We start from the raw sequence: 19346 nt of genomic DNA on the forward strand, positions 1-19346 counted from the left end.
CCATCCTTTTGAGAGAAAATCCTGTTTATACTCACTTAAGCATAGATCCCAATTTCTTTTTATACATGCACAAAATGTTTTATCTAATACTTTTTGCTGTGGATATCGCTCTGTATGCTGTGAATGTGTTGCCCTGATTGGTTAATAAATAAAATGATCATTGGCCAGTAGACAGGCAGGAAGTATAGGTGGGACAAGCAGAGAAGAGAATTCTGAGAAGAGTCAGGAGTCAGCCAGACACAGAGGAAGCAAGATGTGAAGGCAGAACTGAGAAAAGGTACCAATCCACGTGGTTAAATATAAATAAGAATTATGGGTTACTTAAGCGTAAGAGCTAGTCAATAATAAGTCTAAGCTAATGGCTGAGTAGTTTTAATTAACTCTGTGTGTTTACTTGGATCCAAGTGGCCACAGGGCTGTGAGAGCCAGGCAAGACCAGGAAAACTTCAGCTTACTGAAATGGCACCCAACATGGGGCTTGACAAATATAGACAAATTTCTAAACAGTCTTATTAAATAAGAAACACAGAGTCAATAGCTGAAGAGATCAGAGAAATAGCGAATAGCCATGACTAGCCTTAGCTTACTGCCATGCCATAGCTTCCCCAGAGAGAGCTTCTTCCTATCTAACCTGTACTTTTATTGTCTTCCTGTTCTGCCTTCTCATTGGCTGTAAGCCCAGCCACATGACTTCCTCATCACTGCCTGTCTATACAGACTTCCAGGTCTCTGTGGTTGGTACTGGGATTAAAGGCGTGTGTCACCACACTTGGCTGTGTCCTTGACAACACAGAGACTCTGCCTGCCATGTGATCAGATTAAGGGTATGTGCTACCACAGACTGACTTCTGTTTATGGCTCACTATGTGACCTCTGATCTCCGGGCAAACTTTATTTATTAACATACAAATAAAATATCACATTTCAGCACAAATAAAATATCACCACAATTGAATGAGGCTCCATCTGTGGCTTCAAGTGACTGGTTTTATAAAATTTTGAAAAAACTTATAAAATCTTGAAGTTCTTTCCTGGAGTCTTAAAAGCCCAATTTATCACATAAAATACCCTTCCACATAGGAATGGCCTAAATTATAAAAATATAAAGACTTTAATTATTTATTAACACCTCTTGTATATGAATATCTATATCCACATATATTTATGACTATAAACATAACCATAAATTGTATTTTAAATGACTGAATAGACTAAGGGCATGTAAATCCTAAAAATCATGCTTAGTGTTATACATTATATTACAAATTTATCAGGTTGCATTAAAACTTCTGTCTTAAAATGACTCCTGTGCTAGGGAAGTCATGCAGGAGTAGGAACAAACAAGAAAAATTTCATAAAACAATTCAAACATTTATAGCTTCCTGCAGCTCTGGTCACAAGCTTCTAGCAAAGGCAGAAGATACTTCTAAACCTATTTAATCAATCATGATTGCTACATCCAAATAGCATCAGAACCAGTTTAAAACTCATTTTACCATTTATCAATTATCCACTCAGTAACTTTCACCTTACCACTATTAGCTACCTAGTGCCTCACAGCAAATTGCCCTAAAGTAGTTTAAATAAACATGTATATACCTCACACAGTTCTTGGTAAATGGGGATCCAGTGTGGCTCTGGGCTGGGGAGTAGGATCTCAGGAGGTTGCAACCATGCTTGCATGGGAGCTTCCAGTTCCAAAGGACCAGGGGTGTATAGAATTGTCTAATAGTCTCTAGGCAGAGTTCAGTCCACCTTCAACAGGATTGCTAGAATGACCTCACAATGGGCAACCATATTTGTCTCGGAGCAATATATCTAAGAGAGCAAAGCAGAGGCCAGAACATCTCTTAGAGTTTAGCTTCAGAAGTGATCAATGGTCACTTCTAATGTAGACTGTTGGCAACACAGCCATGAGAGATTGGTAACAGAGCCATAAGAGGTTGGTAACACAGCCATGAGAGGTTGGTAACTGTTGGTAATATAGTCCATTCTTCATGCAGTATGAGAAGACTACACAAAATCATGAATACTTGGAAATTCCTCACAGAGGTCCCATTCCAAACCACATAGAAGGTCAAATGGCAGCTTTTCTCAGAGAGACTACATTCTAACAACTTCCTTTTAGTAAGTAGACAATGAATTGAACTTAGTGTTTTCACTTTGGATATTGAAAGCTGGGCATCCATCATTTTTATAATGTCTGGATATAGATCCAAGATTTTGTGAATTTCTTTATACAGAAACACTCTGTCTAACCTTGGATCAATAACAGGACTGTCTGCTGTGTGGTTGGCTTTGGATTAGAGTGGGGATTGAGCTAGTTTTCAAACTTTACTGCTAACCACATAGTTCTTAAACAGATATAGAAGTTACAATAAAACACCCTTCAATTTCTATTTTAAAAGTGGAACAGTAAAGTAGTGAGAGGCAAATCCATGGTACTCTGGGGCTTGCATTTCCTTTATTTACAAACCTGAAAAAACCTGGTCTTCTTTCACAAATACTACCACCTGTTTAGGGTGACTTGACTTGACTGAGGGTAGGACATACATCTCTGATTTTGTCATTAAAGTCCAAGGAAAAAATGGGCTCCACATATAATATATTTGTTTCACTAAATGAGGAAAAATAATTAATCACTCTAAAGAATTCTGAAAAACTTGAGTGTAGGTGGACACTTTAGCCGGAGAGCAGCACAGTATTTGTTTCCATTGTGCTTGAGGCTGGCTGCGGTGAGTTCTCCTGCATGCTGAGAGGTTAACAACTGAACACAAACATATCAACAATTGTACTTACTGTGTAAACACATCCATACCTTACTATTAACACAGTAAATCAGAAAGTCAGAAAACATCACAGTGGAGTCTGCAGGAAGCATGTGGTTGGTAAAGAAGATGAATTGGTGTCTAAACAAACAACATTTCAAAGCCGATTTAGTCTAAAATACGTTTTTAGTGACTACATTATTCTCCTTCAGTCAAACTTATATTGTATATGCTCACCATGACATTTCTAAATTTTAATAGGTCATTTTTTGATACTTAAGCAGAAATAAATGATATAAATTTATATGTATATGTCCATTAAAATCAAAATTTTAAAATTTATAATAATCCTTTAGGTCACTTCAAAAGGATGTTCTCAAATTTCATCTTAGCTTTGATAAGAGTAATAAATGTGTATTTTAAGAGAATGAATAAAACCAGGACAAGTAAGGATAGCAAAATTAAAAAATAAAATCAAATGCACACAGATTACATAATCACATGAAAAGTACCTGTTGGGGTGTACATTTAGAATCCTCTACAAGGTCCAAAATTATAAAGGTAACTAGTAGAACTTCTAGTTATTTTAAAAATAAAATAGAAATGTATTGATAATCATCTTATTCCAAACTCAATCACATATAAGGCATGAAAAAATTTGAAAAGCATTTAGAGAGAGATCCAAATGAACTTAGTATTAGGAGTGGAGTATCTGAAGGGTACTTGAACACCATGTTTCAGAAGAGTCTTAATGGTCTTTGTGAGGCTCTACTTTATGGATATTTTAAAAGCCATGTCTTTAAAAAAAGAGTATAAGAAAAAAAGTTTTGATACTTATGTAGTCAGATAGAAAACTCTGAGAAAAGACCATCAAATATCAAACTTCACCGTCAAGAATGACAGCCTTAAAAATGGGATAGACTCTTATTTGGTTAATAAATGTCAAATTATACCTAGAGACACTGAAACAAGTCGAATGCTTTGCAAAGACGTCTTTGTTAATTTTGTTTTGGGCACTATTTTCTTTCTTCTTTGACAATTTCGTACATGTACACAATATATTTTGATTCTGCATTCCCCTTCCTACTCTCTCTTCAGTCTTCCCCAACATGTACTTTTAAAATGGGTGACAAGAGCTGGGCAGTGGTGGTGCATGCCTTTAATCCCAGCACTCGGGAGGCAGAGCCAGGCAGATCTCTGTAAATTTGAGGCCAGCCTGGTCTACAGAGCAAGACCCAAGACAGGCACCAAAAACTACAGAGAGAAACCCTGTCTCAAATAAATAAATAAATAAATAAATAAATAAATAAATAGACAGACAGACAGACAGATAGATAGATAAAATAAAATGGGTAACAAAACAGGTGTTAGTACTGACCATATCATTTAGATATCCTACATGTTATAATGGTAAGTAGAATTCATTATGTGAAATATTGTAAGTTATATACTTTCAAGAAGTAGACTTTAAGATCATCATTCATTATCCATGGTTTGAACTAATTAGAAAGAAAACTTATAGTAATACAATAATATGATTTCATTAAAATGGCCATTGCCTTGAGAAAGGTATTTATAATCGCCTATTTGTATTCCCTAAATGGTTTCCCTGAAATATAATGGCTCATATATTCCTTTAAGGCAACTCCCATTAAAACTCCATTAATTATAGAGTTAAGATATTCTTTAATATAATCTATACCTTCCATATTGAAAACTAACCAAGGACAAACAAAAAAAAAAAACTTAATTTAGGACAAGAAGTTTGACGTATGTTTGTGAGAAAGAGGGGGGAGGGAGGTGGGGGCAGATGGTCAGGTTGTTGAAGGGCAGATGGCTTATAAGGAAAAATAACCAGAGGCATTTTAAAAAAAGGGAGCTTCTCTAAACAGCCTTTCTAAATATGCTTACTTAGATTCATATTCTTGAAAAATTGGAGACTGTTTTCTACATAGTCTAAGATTATAAAATTACCAGTAGAAGAAATTATGGGTGAAAATTAAGCAAATTATAATTATGAAGGACATATTCAGCAGTCATTACACTTAAACACTGTTAGATTATAAATTATGGTGTTAAAAATACAGATGAGAAAAGAGAATCTCAAAGGAGGCATAGTCCTAACAGTAATCTGTTAGCCACTCAAGCTAAAACTTTTGAATCTCTAGTAACTGTTCCTTGGTCCTGCTGATGTCACATCTCCGAATCTACTGAGTCAAAGCAATAAACATGAGTGCTTACACCCTTGAGTATTAACATGGGAGTACAACACAGACTCCCAAAGCTAGCTCTCCTGAAGTGTTTACAGTTAAGGAGTTACTCGGACTCAGAAAGCACTTCTGAAATTGATCTCTTTTAACGGAAATGCTTCAATTCTCTTGTCAACTTCATAACAACTATGATCAAAATGATGCAAGGCTCTGGTCATTTTCCCAAAAAGGTTGAAGGAAAAAGTCAGCCTAGAAATTCATAATGAAAGAGTCCTCAACCTAGGGCATAAGCCACTGTCAGATTTCGTTTTTGTTTACTGTGACAAAATATCAGTAAACTGGCTCTAAACACTAAAAACTAATCTTCAGCCTAAAACAGGTCAAGTTCTAGTAATCTTAGGTGGAAAATTACAAGATAAGATAAATAGCAACCAGAGTGTTGACTAATTTATAGAACCATAAACCTTCAAATTAAATGCCCCTTTTCATCTTAAAAAAAAAATTCTTTCCCTCTTCTTCCTCTAGAGAACCACTGAGCTGAGCACATTAATTTGCTTTTCTATACACCAGCCCAATGGAATTCCAGTGACATGTCGCTCAGTGACTCTAATTTATTTAGCAGTGATGGAGGTTGAAATTATGGCGCATGGACAGTGGGTACTCTACTGCTGAGCCACAACCTCCAGACCAACACTCACCTTATGTGCAAAGTTTAATATACAAGTTTTAATACTTACAAAGAAATGGATCTTTCAAAAAATATTACCAAAATAAAAGTTTAATATTTTCATTGTTTACATATACCTTCATATTTCCCTTGATAACTTTACTTAGGTATAGATGTTAAGCAATAATGACATACATTTACAGTGTACAATATGATGGGTTTTGACAGTTTGTCCATGAAAACATTTCACAATCAGAATTCTAGGCATTTTCATCACCCTTAATTGTTTAATCCATTACCTCTTGCTCCTAACACTAACACACTTTCCTACAAAACTATCAACCTCCTTCGGTTGCTATGGGTTGCTCCACATTTTCTCGAATTGAATATAATCAGATTTATGTAACACCTAGCCCCTTTTGTCTGGCTACTTTCATCCATCAGAATTATGTCATTTATATGTTTTCATGTATTTCACTAGTTTAAAGGATTTTTGGTTTTTCTTTTGTTTTTATTGTACATCAATATATCAGAATATATTTCTTCTATCCACCTGTAGTTGGTCATTTGAGTCTCTCCTCTTAGGTCAACAGCAGTGTCTGTTTATGCTGAATGGTACAATGTATGTTTATCCTTTTTGAGAGAGTGACAAGCTTTTTCTGAAGACTGTACCACAATTCAATTTTGCACCAGAAGAATGGTGGTTTTCCAGGGGTTGCATGTCCCTGCTAACACTTGGGATTGTCAGCCTTCTAATATTAGTCATGTAGAAAGGTATGTTAATACCCCATTGTGGACTGGTGTACAATTCCCTAATGACTTTAACAGAACTGGGGGCCACTGAAAACAATCTCTTTATGCTTTATGTATTTTTAAATGTGTATGCATTACAGTATGTAGTTTTATGGAATTTTGACTCATTTGTTGTATGACACTTGTATACACATTTAACAAATATGCTAATCAAGACACAGAACTGGTCCACAGCTCTAAGAATCCCTTGTGCAGCCTCTTTGCACTGGAACTCAGACAAAAACCTTCAGCTCAACGAGTCACAGGCCTGGTTCTGTTGGATTGTTTCTCCTTTTCTCAACTGTCACTTCAACAGAGCCATACAACACATGGCTCTGAATCTGGCTCCTTTGTTTATCATGATGTATCTGAGATTCGTCCACATCATTTTGCTTAGTAATAGTTTATTTCTATTTATTTTTGAGTATCATTATATAGCTACATGTAATTTTGCTTATCCATTCACCAATTAAAGGCCATTTATGTTGTTTCCAGATCTTACAAACTATGAATGATGCTGTTATATACATCCATACATATAGATTTTTGTATAAAAATTATATATATATATATATATACATATACATATAACAACAATTAAAGAAAAAAAGGCCATTAATTTGAAAACAACAAGGGGGCTACGTTGGAAGGTTTCAGGGGGAAAGAAAAGGTGAAATGATGTAATTATAATATCAAAATATAAAGAAACAACTTTTTAGATTTTTACTTTAAATTACATATGAAAATTATTTCATTTATCTTCAGTAACCACCTAGGAGAGGATGGCTAAATTTAGTGGACAGAACATAATAAACATCATAATAAAGTCTGAAAATATTTCCAAGGTGATTCAACTATCTTGCATTTTCACCAGCAGTATACACTCCACATTCTTGTCAAACTTCACACAGATAGTTTTTAATATCAAAAGTGTTTTATCCTTTTCAATAAATAAGCAGCATTACCTCACTATAGTTCTAATGTTCATTTCTTTTATAACTAATGGTACCAAGCACATTTTCATTCACATGGTTGCCAACTATACACTTTGTTTATTTGGCTTGAACCAATAGGCCAAGTTAATTCACAGGAAAGATTTTTTTCAATAAATACTGTTGGAAATTTAGACATAAAATGAATTTAAAAATTTTAATGTATACATTGAGTCACATACAAAAATTTATTAAAAACCAATTATATACTAAAATATAAATCTTAAAGCTGAACTTTTTATAAAAGAACATCTTTGCAACCACAAGTTCAGCCAGTATTTCCTGAAAATTACAGAAAAAGCATAGTCATAAATACAATGGTCCATTGGACTTCACCAAATAAAAAATCGTTTCAAAAGGTGCAATTTAAGAGAAGATAAAACCTGCATTCAAAACATGTATGTGATGTAGGATCTGTGTCCAGAAATATCAACAGAGCTCTAAAGCTTAGCAACAATCAAAACAATATGAAAATGGCCAAAGTACTTGAACAGACTTCACCAAATAAAAATTAAAATTGCAAATACAAAGATATCAAATATGATTAGTTACTTTGAAAATGCAAATTGGAACCATAAAGGGATACCACTAGATAAATGTTTGTTGGGTTTGCTAAACATAGAAACACTGATCACAGGAATTGGTAATACAGCTGTGGAAAACAACATTTTTCATATCCCTATTGATGGGGGAAAAGGAATGGCAAGATCCTCACAGAAACACTGCGGCCAAGGAATGTTCATGTCTCTTGGTAGTACTGCACATGGATGTCCACAGAGGCTTTACATGAGTAATCCAACATGAAAACAACCCAAATGTCCACCATCCAGAAATAGTTTAGCACACTATGACTCCATTATACTAGTGAGGGCACAAAAGCACAAAATACACACTTTAGACCTGTAGACATAATACCTAGGAAGTAAAGAAGACGCTCTAGAGGATAAGACAGTGTTTCTTCCTTCTCTTTAGAAGATAAAGCTAACATCTTACCGATATACTTATAGCCTTCTTCTCCATCCACTATGGGTCTCAGCCACGTGGACCGGAGTCTTGTGCTGTTCACTCTGGCACCTTGAGGAGGGTAGAGTGTAAATAACAGCTCAATTGCGTTGGACTTTTTGATTACTTCAGAGTATTTTCCTTGGCTATCTGTAAAAAAGAAGAGAGAACTGTTTTTTTTTTTTTTTTTTTTTTTTTTTGGTTTTTCGAGACAGGGTTTCTCTGTGTAGCTTTGCGCCTTTCCTGGATCTCGCGCTGTAGCCCAGGCTGGCCTCGAACTCACAGAGATCCGCCTGGCTCTGCCTCCCGAGTGCTGGGATTAAAGGCGTGCGCCACCACCGCCCGGCTGTTTTTTTTTTTAAGTTTTACACATTTTATATGTCTTACATATATCCTACAAAAGATGAAAACTAAAAACTACTTAACAATTTTAGTGGTAACCATTATATTAAAAATATGAATTGTCCTGAATCAGAATTACTTTAACAAAAGTCATATTGCTCATACAGTCCTGACAAAAATGTATAAAGTAAGGGACTTGCCAATATTGGGCTCAGATACTATCATTTTAAAGCAGTGATTGCCAAAGCTACACAAAAAATTAAAATAAGTCATGAACTGCATTACACTCTACATTCCATAGCACAGATGAACATTTTTAATTTTTTAATTGCCATTAAACAGTAAAATCAGATATTCTGACAAAATGTTAAATCAACACAGTTTTACAAACTGGCAATGAAGAAAGAAGAACTAGTATCCCTACACTAACTTAAAAAGAAAACAGATACACCAAGATTCCTTTTCACACTTGTAGTGGACCAAAATTGCCCTCAAGTTCTTCAAGACAGTACCACATCACATTTTCAAAGCACATCTCTGAAGATGTCCTGTTTCCATACACATGAAGAAAACAGGCTCCCAGAAATTACAGAACTTGTCCATATCTTACTCCATGCAAGTGTCATATTATAGCAAAGGAACCCTTGTCAACTAAGCATGACCTGTATTCAGAAGTACACCAGAAAATGGAAACGGGAATCGACACATCTGAATTGCAGAGCAAAACAATCCCTGGTTCTGGCCTTGGGTTTTCTTTCCCTTTTGTAACTTCAGATTTTAGCTACAAAGTCACTGTTCTCAATGGCTTCTGAGAAACTAAAGGGGGAGGAGATTTAATTGGGAAGGGGTGAAGAAGAATAATACAGAAGAGTAAAGGGAAGGAGAGAGAATTTTTTTTTAAGATGTTGGAAAAAGACATAGAAAATCTTTATTTTATATTTATCTAAAAATTACAAATAGTACATATAAGAATATGTGTGTATATATAATTTTAAAATGAAATTACATCACTTGGGGTCAAAAATACTTCTCCTAAGAGCCATAGATTATCTAACAAAAATGCAGTACTAGGCTAAAAAACCTTCTCCTAATTAGTTGGTCAGAGGACTCCAAGAAACCCCTAAAACAATGTTGTCTATTGCTATTGCCCTTGGTAGCCTCCCAGAACTTGAAGATAAGTCCCTATTGCTGAAGACACCAGTTTGGACATAGAGTTCAGAGGGTTTGAGCTGAAACTGACCTCAAAACCTCCTCCACAAAGACTAGCTTTTGCAATACAAAAGGTGGCATGCAAGCTACTAAGGTGTCAGGGACAAGGATAGAATCTCTAGTTAGTGGAAAAATACAGACCCCCGATAAGACAGGGAACTAGATAATCTTACAGTCAGGTTGTCTAGCAACAGGACATTGAGTCAGAGCCCTTGACCCTTTCACCCTGTAAACATCCTATACAAACATCCTGTTAGCTTGCCCCACCTTATGCAAATAACAGCTTCTTGCTCCCCCCACCCTGCAGGAACTATATAAACCCTCTTGGAGAAAAATAAAGTAGCACCTTGATCAGAATCTAGACTAGGTGTATTTCCTTTGTATCTCCTGTCCCTATCATTCCGTCCTTAGGGTAGTCGAGAACCCGTTGAAGCCCTGCAAGCAGGGCACTAAGGGAGGAAAATATTTGGCAGTCCTACTCATCTCTGGTGTTTATGAACCACAATGGTGATCTGATATTGCTAAAGGTGTGATAGTGGTACTAACATGGTGGCAGTAACCAACAGCTCTCTAATGAGCTCAAGGCCCACTTAATAGGAGGAAAACTATGCCTGGTACTGTAACCCTAGAAAACTACACATAGCTAGTGAGGTCATGGGTCTTAGAAGATGACCTATTACAGCCACTTTTCTAAAATATTATAATGCCTAACTACATCCTAATTACTTATCTGTATACCCACAGTTAAGTGAAATGTCATCCTTCACCAAAGAAGCTTCTTTTTGCAGCAGCAGGAGATCATTATAGAAATCTACAACTAATCAAAATACAGAGAACAAATGACTGTGGAATGTCTGGCCCCAGTAGATGAATGTACAATACTACTACACCCAAGACTCAAGGAACAAGGCAGGAAGATTGCAAGAACCAGAGGACCAGAAAGCACGCTGTGAGATGGTGCCTTCTAGCTGTCATAGGCACACCCATAAAATCTCAACTTGGCTGCCTAAAGCAGACCTGAACAAGTCCATCAACAGTCAACATCCCAATGCAGACAGAAGAAATCTCACAGGTCTCCACCCCTAGATCAAAAGTTACAGGATAGAGAGGAAGAACCAGTGCTTGGCAGTGTGGGGGTAATGAGCCTTCTGAATAGCTAACCGATACTGGACGGTCAGCCCTAGAAACTTAAACAGGCAGGCAACACTGTTGAGACCCATCAAGTTGTTGGGTTATATGTTGATTCATTCATATGTATATGTAACAACAGTGGCTAAAAGAAGAGGAAACTTTGAATTGGTAGGGAGGATCAGACATGGGAGGGTTAGGAAAGAGGAGGGGAGAAATTATATAATTAGATTTTAATTAGATTTTTAATTTTGAAGGTAGTTAATATTTATTCTGGCAAAACCTTAATTAGATTTTTTTTAAGAAAAGAAATATTGAAGAAAACCCTCATGGAATGCCTTATTGTGTTTTGCTTCTTTCCTTTCCTCTTATTTTACTTTTTTTGTTAAAAATACCTTTTGGCGGTGGGGGTAAATAAGCACAAGAAAGTTTCACATAATAATTAAGAATGCAGATTTGTTAGTAGGCAGAGAACCAAATGTCAGTCTACTACCTTACAGCTCCAAGGCCTGCCTTCACTGTCTTTCTTGAAAGGACAAGGCCCCCTCCACATGGGATCATTTTAGCATTAACCTCAGAGGTCAATGAAGGTTCTGGGGTGTCTCTAAACAGGTAACTAATCAAAGTCACCAGTCAGGTAGGATAGTTTCCTCAACATCCTCCTCCTCTATCCCACTGTGCCCTGGGGGCTTCACATTGTGGCATCACCCCACAGACAGTTTCTTCTAGAACCCCAGAAAGTGGCTTCACATGAGATGCACAAGCATGCTACCTCAGTATTGTCCACCATTCCCTGAGCTGGAGCTGCACCACCGCTGAGGAGATGTCAGTCTGGAGGTTCAGAGGTTTAGTCCATTACCATCATGGCAGGATATGGTGATATACAGGCAGACATGGTACTGGAGAAGGTGCTAGGAGTTCTACATTTTGTTCCACAGGCAGCAGGAGACTGTGTCACACTGGGCATAGCATGAGCATCTGAGACCTCAAAGTCCACCTCCACAGTGACACACTTCCTCCAACAAGTCTACACCTACTCCAACAAGGTCACACCTCATAATAGTGCCACTCCCTATGGGCCAAGCATTCACACACCTGAACCTATGGGGGGCATTCCTATTCAAACCACCACAATAATACTATGATTAATCTGAAATGCTCCAGTTTAATGAAATGTTCTTCCCTTTCTCTTACCTCAGTGTCCCAGGATGTTCAGATTAAAGCCATTCACATGACTTGATGTTCCTCTCACCTTAGTCTCATGCTTTCAAAATCATGACAACAATATAGTAATAAAAAAATGTAAGCACACAGCAGCAGCTTTCACTGGGCCCATCATACAGGATTCACAAGAAATTTCATTTTACTTTGCTTGGAAAGAGTATGTAATAAATTTACTTCCTACATTGGAAGTAAAACCCTTCCAATTCAGTTGTAAATACTGTTATTGATAAATTAAATTTGAATTAGGCAGTTCTCTTGCTTTACTTATCACAAAATCAATTCCATTTAGACTAATTTAGATGTATGTGTATACATAGACACATTAGATTTTGTGTATACATACTCTAAAGGATAAGGGAGAAATTCAACCAATCTTTAGTCATTAATACTATTGTCAATTTCAAAATGCATATTCTGAAGGAAACTGCAACTGCACGTAGTTTAATATTTTCAATATTAGTTTCTCATGCTATTTTAGTACCAGAGCAAAACCTAGTATATGATGGAACAAACAGAGATATAGCTATCCTCAATAGTTACATCAGCCTGTTAAGGAAAATGTGCCCATGTGTGTAGTGGGTAGCCATTCCAGCTTTGATCTGGAAGTTCCAACCCCCATTGAATGTGTGTAGAACATTTGTCTAATGATGCAAAAATATGTTGCATTCTTTTATGTTGCATGTCTTTAACTCTGGGAAGGCATGTTACTGTCCCCATCTAAAACATCTGATTGGTCTAATAAAGAGCTGAACTGCCAATAGCAAGGCAGGAGAAAGCATAGGAAGGGATGGAAGGAAGAGAGAATAAATAGAAGAGGAAAAAGAGAGAAAGAAAGAGAAACAAGGAGAAAGAAAAGGAGGACATCAGGGGCCAGCCACCCAGCTATACAGCAAGCCATGGAGTTAGAAGTAAAGAAAGATATACAGAATAGAGAAAGGTAATAGCCCAGAGGCAAAAGATAGACAGGACAATTTAAGAAAAGCTGGCTAGAAAGAAGCCAAGCTAAGGCCGGGCTTTTATAATAAAGGGTAAGTGTCCCTGTGTGATTTATTTGGGAGCTGGATGGCAGGCCTCCCAAAAGAGCCAAAGAACAAAGAGTAAGAAAACAACATTTTGGCATCGCAATGTGGGCTCAAATTTCCATGTAGGACCTGGGAAAGCTAAAAAGAAAAAGAAAAAAGAAAAGCAGCTCCTTTAAGAGGCACTGCTGTTCAGCCATCAGGGCAGCACTAAATAGAAATGGCAAACTGAGTAAAAACTGCTTGTGGCAGTGCAGGCACTGGCTTCCTACAGCTAGGAAATGTAACATTGTATGAAAGGTCTTAAAAAAAAAACCCAATGCCATATATTGGAGAAAATGCCAACAGATCAGAGACAAAGGAACAAGCCACTGCCAGTTCTCACCTCACCAATTCCACAAATTCTCTGACTGAAATCCTCTGAGTTTACACCTGAAAGGCTCCAGTAGGGAAAACCTCTAGCTGAAAGGGATGCTTCTGCTGAAAAGCCTTTAGATCCTGTCTCCTCACACCTTATATAACTTTCTCCACCCAGGCATCACTTCCTGGGATTAAAGGCATGTGTGCTTCCCAGTACTGGGATTAAAGGTGTGTATCACCACTAACTGGCTCTGTTTTTTCTCCTATACTGAGTCAATCTCATGTAGTCAGGGTGGCTTTGAACTCACAGAGATCCAGATGGATCTCTGTTTACTCTAGTGGCTTGTTCTGTTCTCTGATATTCAGGCAAATTTTATTAGGGTACACAATATATCACTACAAGGAAGGTTGAGCACAGTTCCTGGTTATGTACCTCTGACAGGGCCAATAGCTTTAGGCTTGGCTCTCAAGAACCTAGAAGCAGGCAGAGATGGCTGACAGAGATGTGCAGAGGACTCAGCTATACCTTAGCATTTTAAAGTTTGCTAACATGGTAAAAAACAAACAAACAAAAAAAAACAAAGAAATACACAGTAAGAAAGGTCCAGACAGAAAAACCTCTAAACAAGTTCCAGTGTGTTTTACAATGTTCTTAGGCTTAAGGGGGGTAGACATAACAGCATGGACAGTCATAGAAAGAAATATATAGTTTAAAAAATAAAGTCTTTAAAGAGAGAAGTAAAATAATAAAAAATAAATAGCTCTGTACTAATGACAAGTACATGGGGAGTCTGGATCCTATATACTATTGTGTTGATTTTGAATTTTTTGAATGTTGATAAACAAGCAACAGCTGCTAAGAGACCTGGAATTGAAAGAGGGACCTTGAAATAAACCAGCCTATATACTTTAGGAATGCCTTAACTTTAAAAAAGTCAAAAAATGTATTTGTCAAATGGAAGTTAAAAATGCTTTGGAGAAGAGGTTTTGCTTTTATTTCTACAGGAAACAAGATGCTGTGGATTTATTTCAGGTTAATATAGATCAGGTTTGATCAAGGGAGACCTCCTGAAACTTGACAGGTGATATCTATCAGCAAAGGTTATTGCTGGTTTTCCCAAGACTTGGCCATTATCTCAGATTTTCTCAGGAACCCCTAAAGATGCCTTTGCCCACAGACAACAGGAAGCATTCCAGGAAAACAACATCCGCATTCCCAAGAGTTGGGTTGTGGGAGGCTTTGGGTTATTTAGTGGGTCATGGATGTTTGTTATATTTAGGGGAATATAGGAATATAGGATAAAAAGACAACTATTAATCTTAGATATTTTGCATTGTTATGATTTTGGTATATTGATACAAATTTAATGTTAATTTTGTTACACTGTATGTCTCTTGTTTGGGGTATTGTGCTTATTCAGTTCATTTAAAAATACAATGTATAAACAAGAAATAAGGTTAGTAGTGAATGTTTAATAATCAAACTTGTAGTCACATCAGGTATGTTTTCTAGGTTAAATAAGTATATTTTAGATTTAGACATATCTGCTGCTGGCAGCAACAATTTACTTCATAAAAGGATGGTGGGCCTCAAAGAAACTCCATAGGAGTTGCTTTCATTGTGGCAAGATTAGCCATTTGAGCAAGAAACTGCTTTTGCCTTGATTGCTTGACAGTATGCTATATAAACTGGACATGTAGGACCCACAGGAAAGTGACTGCTGAACTTTGCCAAAATGAGACAGGACAATCCTTCAAGGTTCTTGCTTCATGGAAGAAACTGCCAGACATTCTGCAACACAGAGAGTAAAGTGACTAAAGACCTTTGCCAATATAGGTGGGACAGTCTTTCAAATTTCCTGCTTCACTAGAAAGTCTGCCAGATACTCTAGGCCTGTAGGCTGAAGATGGTGCCCCAATGTTGTAGAGAAACTTTGGGTGACTGTCCAGACAACCATATGTCTCTGTTGTCAGATAATATTATATCCTTCTGGTTCTTTGATGGAGTTGAAGACTAGATAGTTACAGTTGCAGTTTTCCTTAGTTATGATAAAAGTAAGTTACTGTAAAACTTTAGATTTACTAAGATAGAATAGATAATACATTGTTTTCTCTAACTATGCTAACTACAAATGGACAGAGTATGTAAATGTAATTCTTACTTGATAATTGTTTTGTTGTGTATAGTTTGACTATGCTAAAATTAAAACCTTTCTTTTTATTTAGATAAGGTATGCATTTCAGTGTGTCTGGGGGGGGTATGAGTGTGTGGAGGGTGTGTATATGTGTGAGTGTGTGGGTATATGTGTGTTAGTGTTTGTGTCTGTGAAAGGATATGAGTGTGTGGGGTGTGTGTGTATGTGAATGTGAATGTGTGTGTAAGTGTGTGTATGTGAGTATGTGTATGTCTGTGTCTGTATGACTCTCTGTGTGTGTAAGTGTGTGTGTGTGTGTGTGTGTGTGTGTGTGTGTGTGTGTGTGTGTGTGGCCTTGTGTGTAAAAGAGATGCAACTAACTTTTCATGTGCTTTTGATTGACTCTAGGTTAAAAAAGGAAAAATAATATTGATTCTAATAAAAAAATGAATCCAAGATAGTAACTTTCTCTAACTAAATACAAAATGGATTCTGTTTATTTTTTAATAATATACCCCAATCTTCAGAAATGAGCCAACTTACAGCTTTCAATTTTATTTTCTAGATTTATCTGAACTGAGTGTTTCTGAATGTCTGTAACTTGAATCTGCTTAATGATTATAAAAAAAAGGTAATTCAACTTCTAAAGCTAGGTTTAGTGCATTTCAATTAGCCAGTAGAAAAATTTAGTTAACAAGTGTCCAGGAAGAGCACACCTTCAATTTCAGTAATTACTCAGGGACTGAGGCAAGAGGACTACTTTGAGTTCAGGGACAGGCTCTGAGGTACATAGTAAAGTCAAAGTCAACTTGAGTTTATGAGAAGACTGTCTTAAAAATTCAAACAACAACAACAAAGGAAACAACAGAACAAAATACCCACAAATGTCCCATTTTGGGCTTTGATTCATTAGGAGATAATGATAGGCAATATCTTTAAAGACAATATAAATAAAGGCATTTCTTTTTGTGTATCACAACCCTAAATCTGTCAAAATGCAATATAACCTTTATGAAAATTCATACCATCTCCAATAATTTTGAAGAATAAATTACAGAAACAATGTAATTCAGACCTAAATGAAAAGAGTTAGAACTGAATGTAATTTGGATGTGAAAGAAGTCCTCAGAATAACTATGCTAAAATTAAAACCTTTCTTTTTATTTAGATAAAAAGGGAGGAATTTGTACAATATTATTTTAAGATGTGCTACATTTGTTTATGCTGTGGAGCATTTGTTTAATGGTGCAAAGATGTATTGTATTCTATTATGTTGTATTTGTTTAACTCTGTGAAGCTGTGTTACTGTGCCTGTCTAAAACACCTGATGGTCTAATAAAGAGCTGAATGGCCAATAGTGAGTCAGAAGAAAGGATAGACGGGGCTGGCAGGCAGAGAGAACATATAGAAGGAGAATTCTGGGAGGAGAAGAAGAAAGACAAAGAAAGCAAGGAGAGGAGGATGCTAGGGGCCAGCCACCCAGCCACACAGCCACACAGCAACACAGCAACACAGCCACACAGCTACACAGCCAGCCACACAGTAAGACATACAGAAGTAAGAAAAGGGAAAAGCCCAGAGGCAAAAGGTAGATGGGATAATTTAAAATTAAGAAAAGCTGGCTAGAAACAAGCCAAAGCTATATCCAGGCATTTATAAGAAGGAATAAGCCTCTATGTGTGATTCATTTGAGGCTGGGCAATGGGCCCCTCAAAAGAGTAAAAACAACCAACATGTATGTGTTTGTGTGCCTGTATGTGTATCTCTGGTGGGGGGCATAAGTATGTATGGTGTGAGTGTATGGGGTGTGTATGTGAGTGTGTGTATGTGTGTGAAAGTGAAGGTATCCAGTGGCTACTGTTTTATTTCATAGGCTCTGTGAGCATTTGGGTCCAGGTTAGTAATGTTTTTGTATGAAATTGTCATATGTTTTTCCAACATACACCATGGGAACTCACTCTACCAGTTTAGAGATCCCTCCACAATATCTACTGTATAATCCTTTTCCTTCTCTTGCTTCTGCTCAGATGAGAAAAGAGACCTATAACTCACACATTTATTCTCTTCACTGAGCCTTTTTGGTTGCCTTTCCCATTAAAAATTTTTTTTCCAGGGTATTTGCAAAACGTTATCCAGCTAGCCTTTCAGCTTTCCCTCTGGAACATTCTTTACAAAAAGTGAATCTCTTTTAGATTGTAACAGTCTGGATAGGCTAAACATTTCACACGTCATTTGTCTTGGTTCTATAGTTACAGCTTTCCTCAAACATGGTTCTTGTTTTTATTATAAGCAAGAAAAAGGAAGCAAGCTGTACTTCCAACTTTGTTTGGAATCTAGCATTCAGGAGGCTAGTGTGAAAATATCACAAGGTTAGCCCAGCCTGGGACACACGGTAAGTGCTAAGCCAGCCTGAGTTCACAGACCTTGTCTCCAAACTGAAACTCTTTGCTTAGCCATCTCCTCAGCTTAAGTGAAAGAAAGGTCCAGTTCCAACAATGAAGCTTTGGCTTCTACCCAGCAAAAACCCAACTCTACTTTTAGTACCTGTTCCTTGCTTCCTCTGGCACTCTCAGTAGCAGAACCTTTAACTTCCTTACTTCTCCCAACAGTCTCTTCATGGTTTAGATTCCTCTAATACAATTTATCTGCACCCCTCACTTTCTCTGACTTTTTATTAGCAGAGTCAATAATGCCCATAATTCTACTAATCATCTGAGGCAATCAAAGCTTTTTGCCTACCACTTTCCTTGATCTTCTCACCTCTCCCCACTTAAGAATTTAAAAGAGTGTTAGATAATCTATATCATTAGTGTCCCACTGATACAGGCAGAATCAAATGAATGGATAGATAGATTATAGATAGGAAGGTAGATGATAGATAGATAGATAGATAGATAGATAGATAGATAGATAGATAGACAGATAGAGCTATCTTATTGAAACCATTGGTAATGCCCACAGTTGTGCTGATTGACTAAAAAATCTTTGATCTCATGGAATACATGATCATCAGGAAAGAATGGTCAGAACTCTTGTATAGAGGCTGAATTAAACTCATGGGGGTAAGTAGGAAGGTTTTTGGTTGTTTGCTTGCCTTTGACTTTGTTTGTTTGTTTGTTTGGGTACTGTGTATTGAACCAGCTCCTCTTTGTGCAGGCTGGGCAAGTACTATAACCATGAACCTGAATTCCCTTGATAATCCTTTCTGCTTAAAGTCAAGTATGGGCATCAATATGATCCAGAATAATGCTGCTATGAACATAGCTGAGCAACTGTCCTTGTGGTATGATTGAGCATTCCTTGGATCTATGCCCAAAAGTGGTATCATTGGGTCCTGAGGTAGATTGATTCTCAATTTTCTGAGAAACCGCCATACTGATTTCCAAAGTGGCTGTACAAGTTTGCACTCCCACCAACAGTGAAGGAATGTTCCCCTTTCTCCACATCCTCTCCAACATACGCTGTCATCAGTGTTTTTTATCTTAGCCATTCTGACAA

At 36.9% G+C, this 19346-nt stretch overlaps 1 protein-coding gene across 1 annotated transcript in view; it reads right to left on the reverse strand.

Moving 5' to 3' along the window:
- Iqcm (IQ motif containing M) overlaps nucleotides 1-19346 on the reverse strand; it is a 353128-nt gene that overhangs the window by 59082 nt on the left and 274700 nt on the right. Inside the window, exon 11 of the mRNA XM_052728865.1 lies at nucleotides 8423-8581. Within this exon, the coding sequence (XP_052584825.1) occupies nucleotides 8423-8581 (159 nt within the window). The remainder of the gene's footprint in view (nucleotides 1-8422; nucleotides 8582-19346) is intronic.

The sequence above is a fragment of the Peromyscus californicus genome, unplaced genomic scaffold (assembly GCF_007827085.1).
Source record: "Peromyscus californicus insignis strain IS unplaced genomic scaffold, ASM782708v3 Scaffold_8__1_contigs__length_139910024, whole genome shotgun sequence".
NCBI lineage: Eukaryota > Metazoa > Chordata > Mammalia > Rodentia > Cricetidae > Peromyscus > Peromyscus californicus.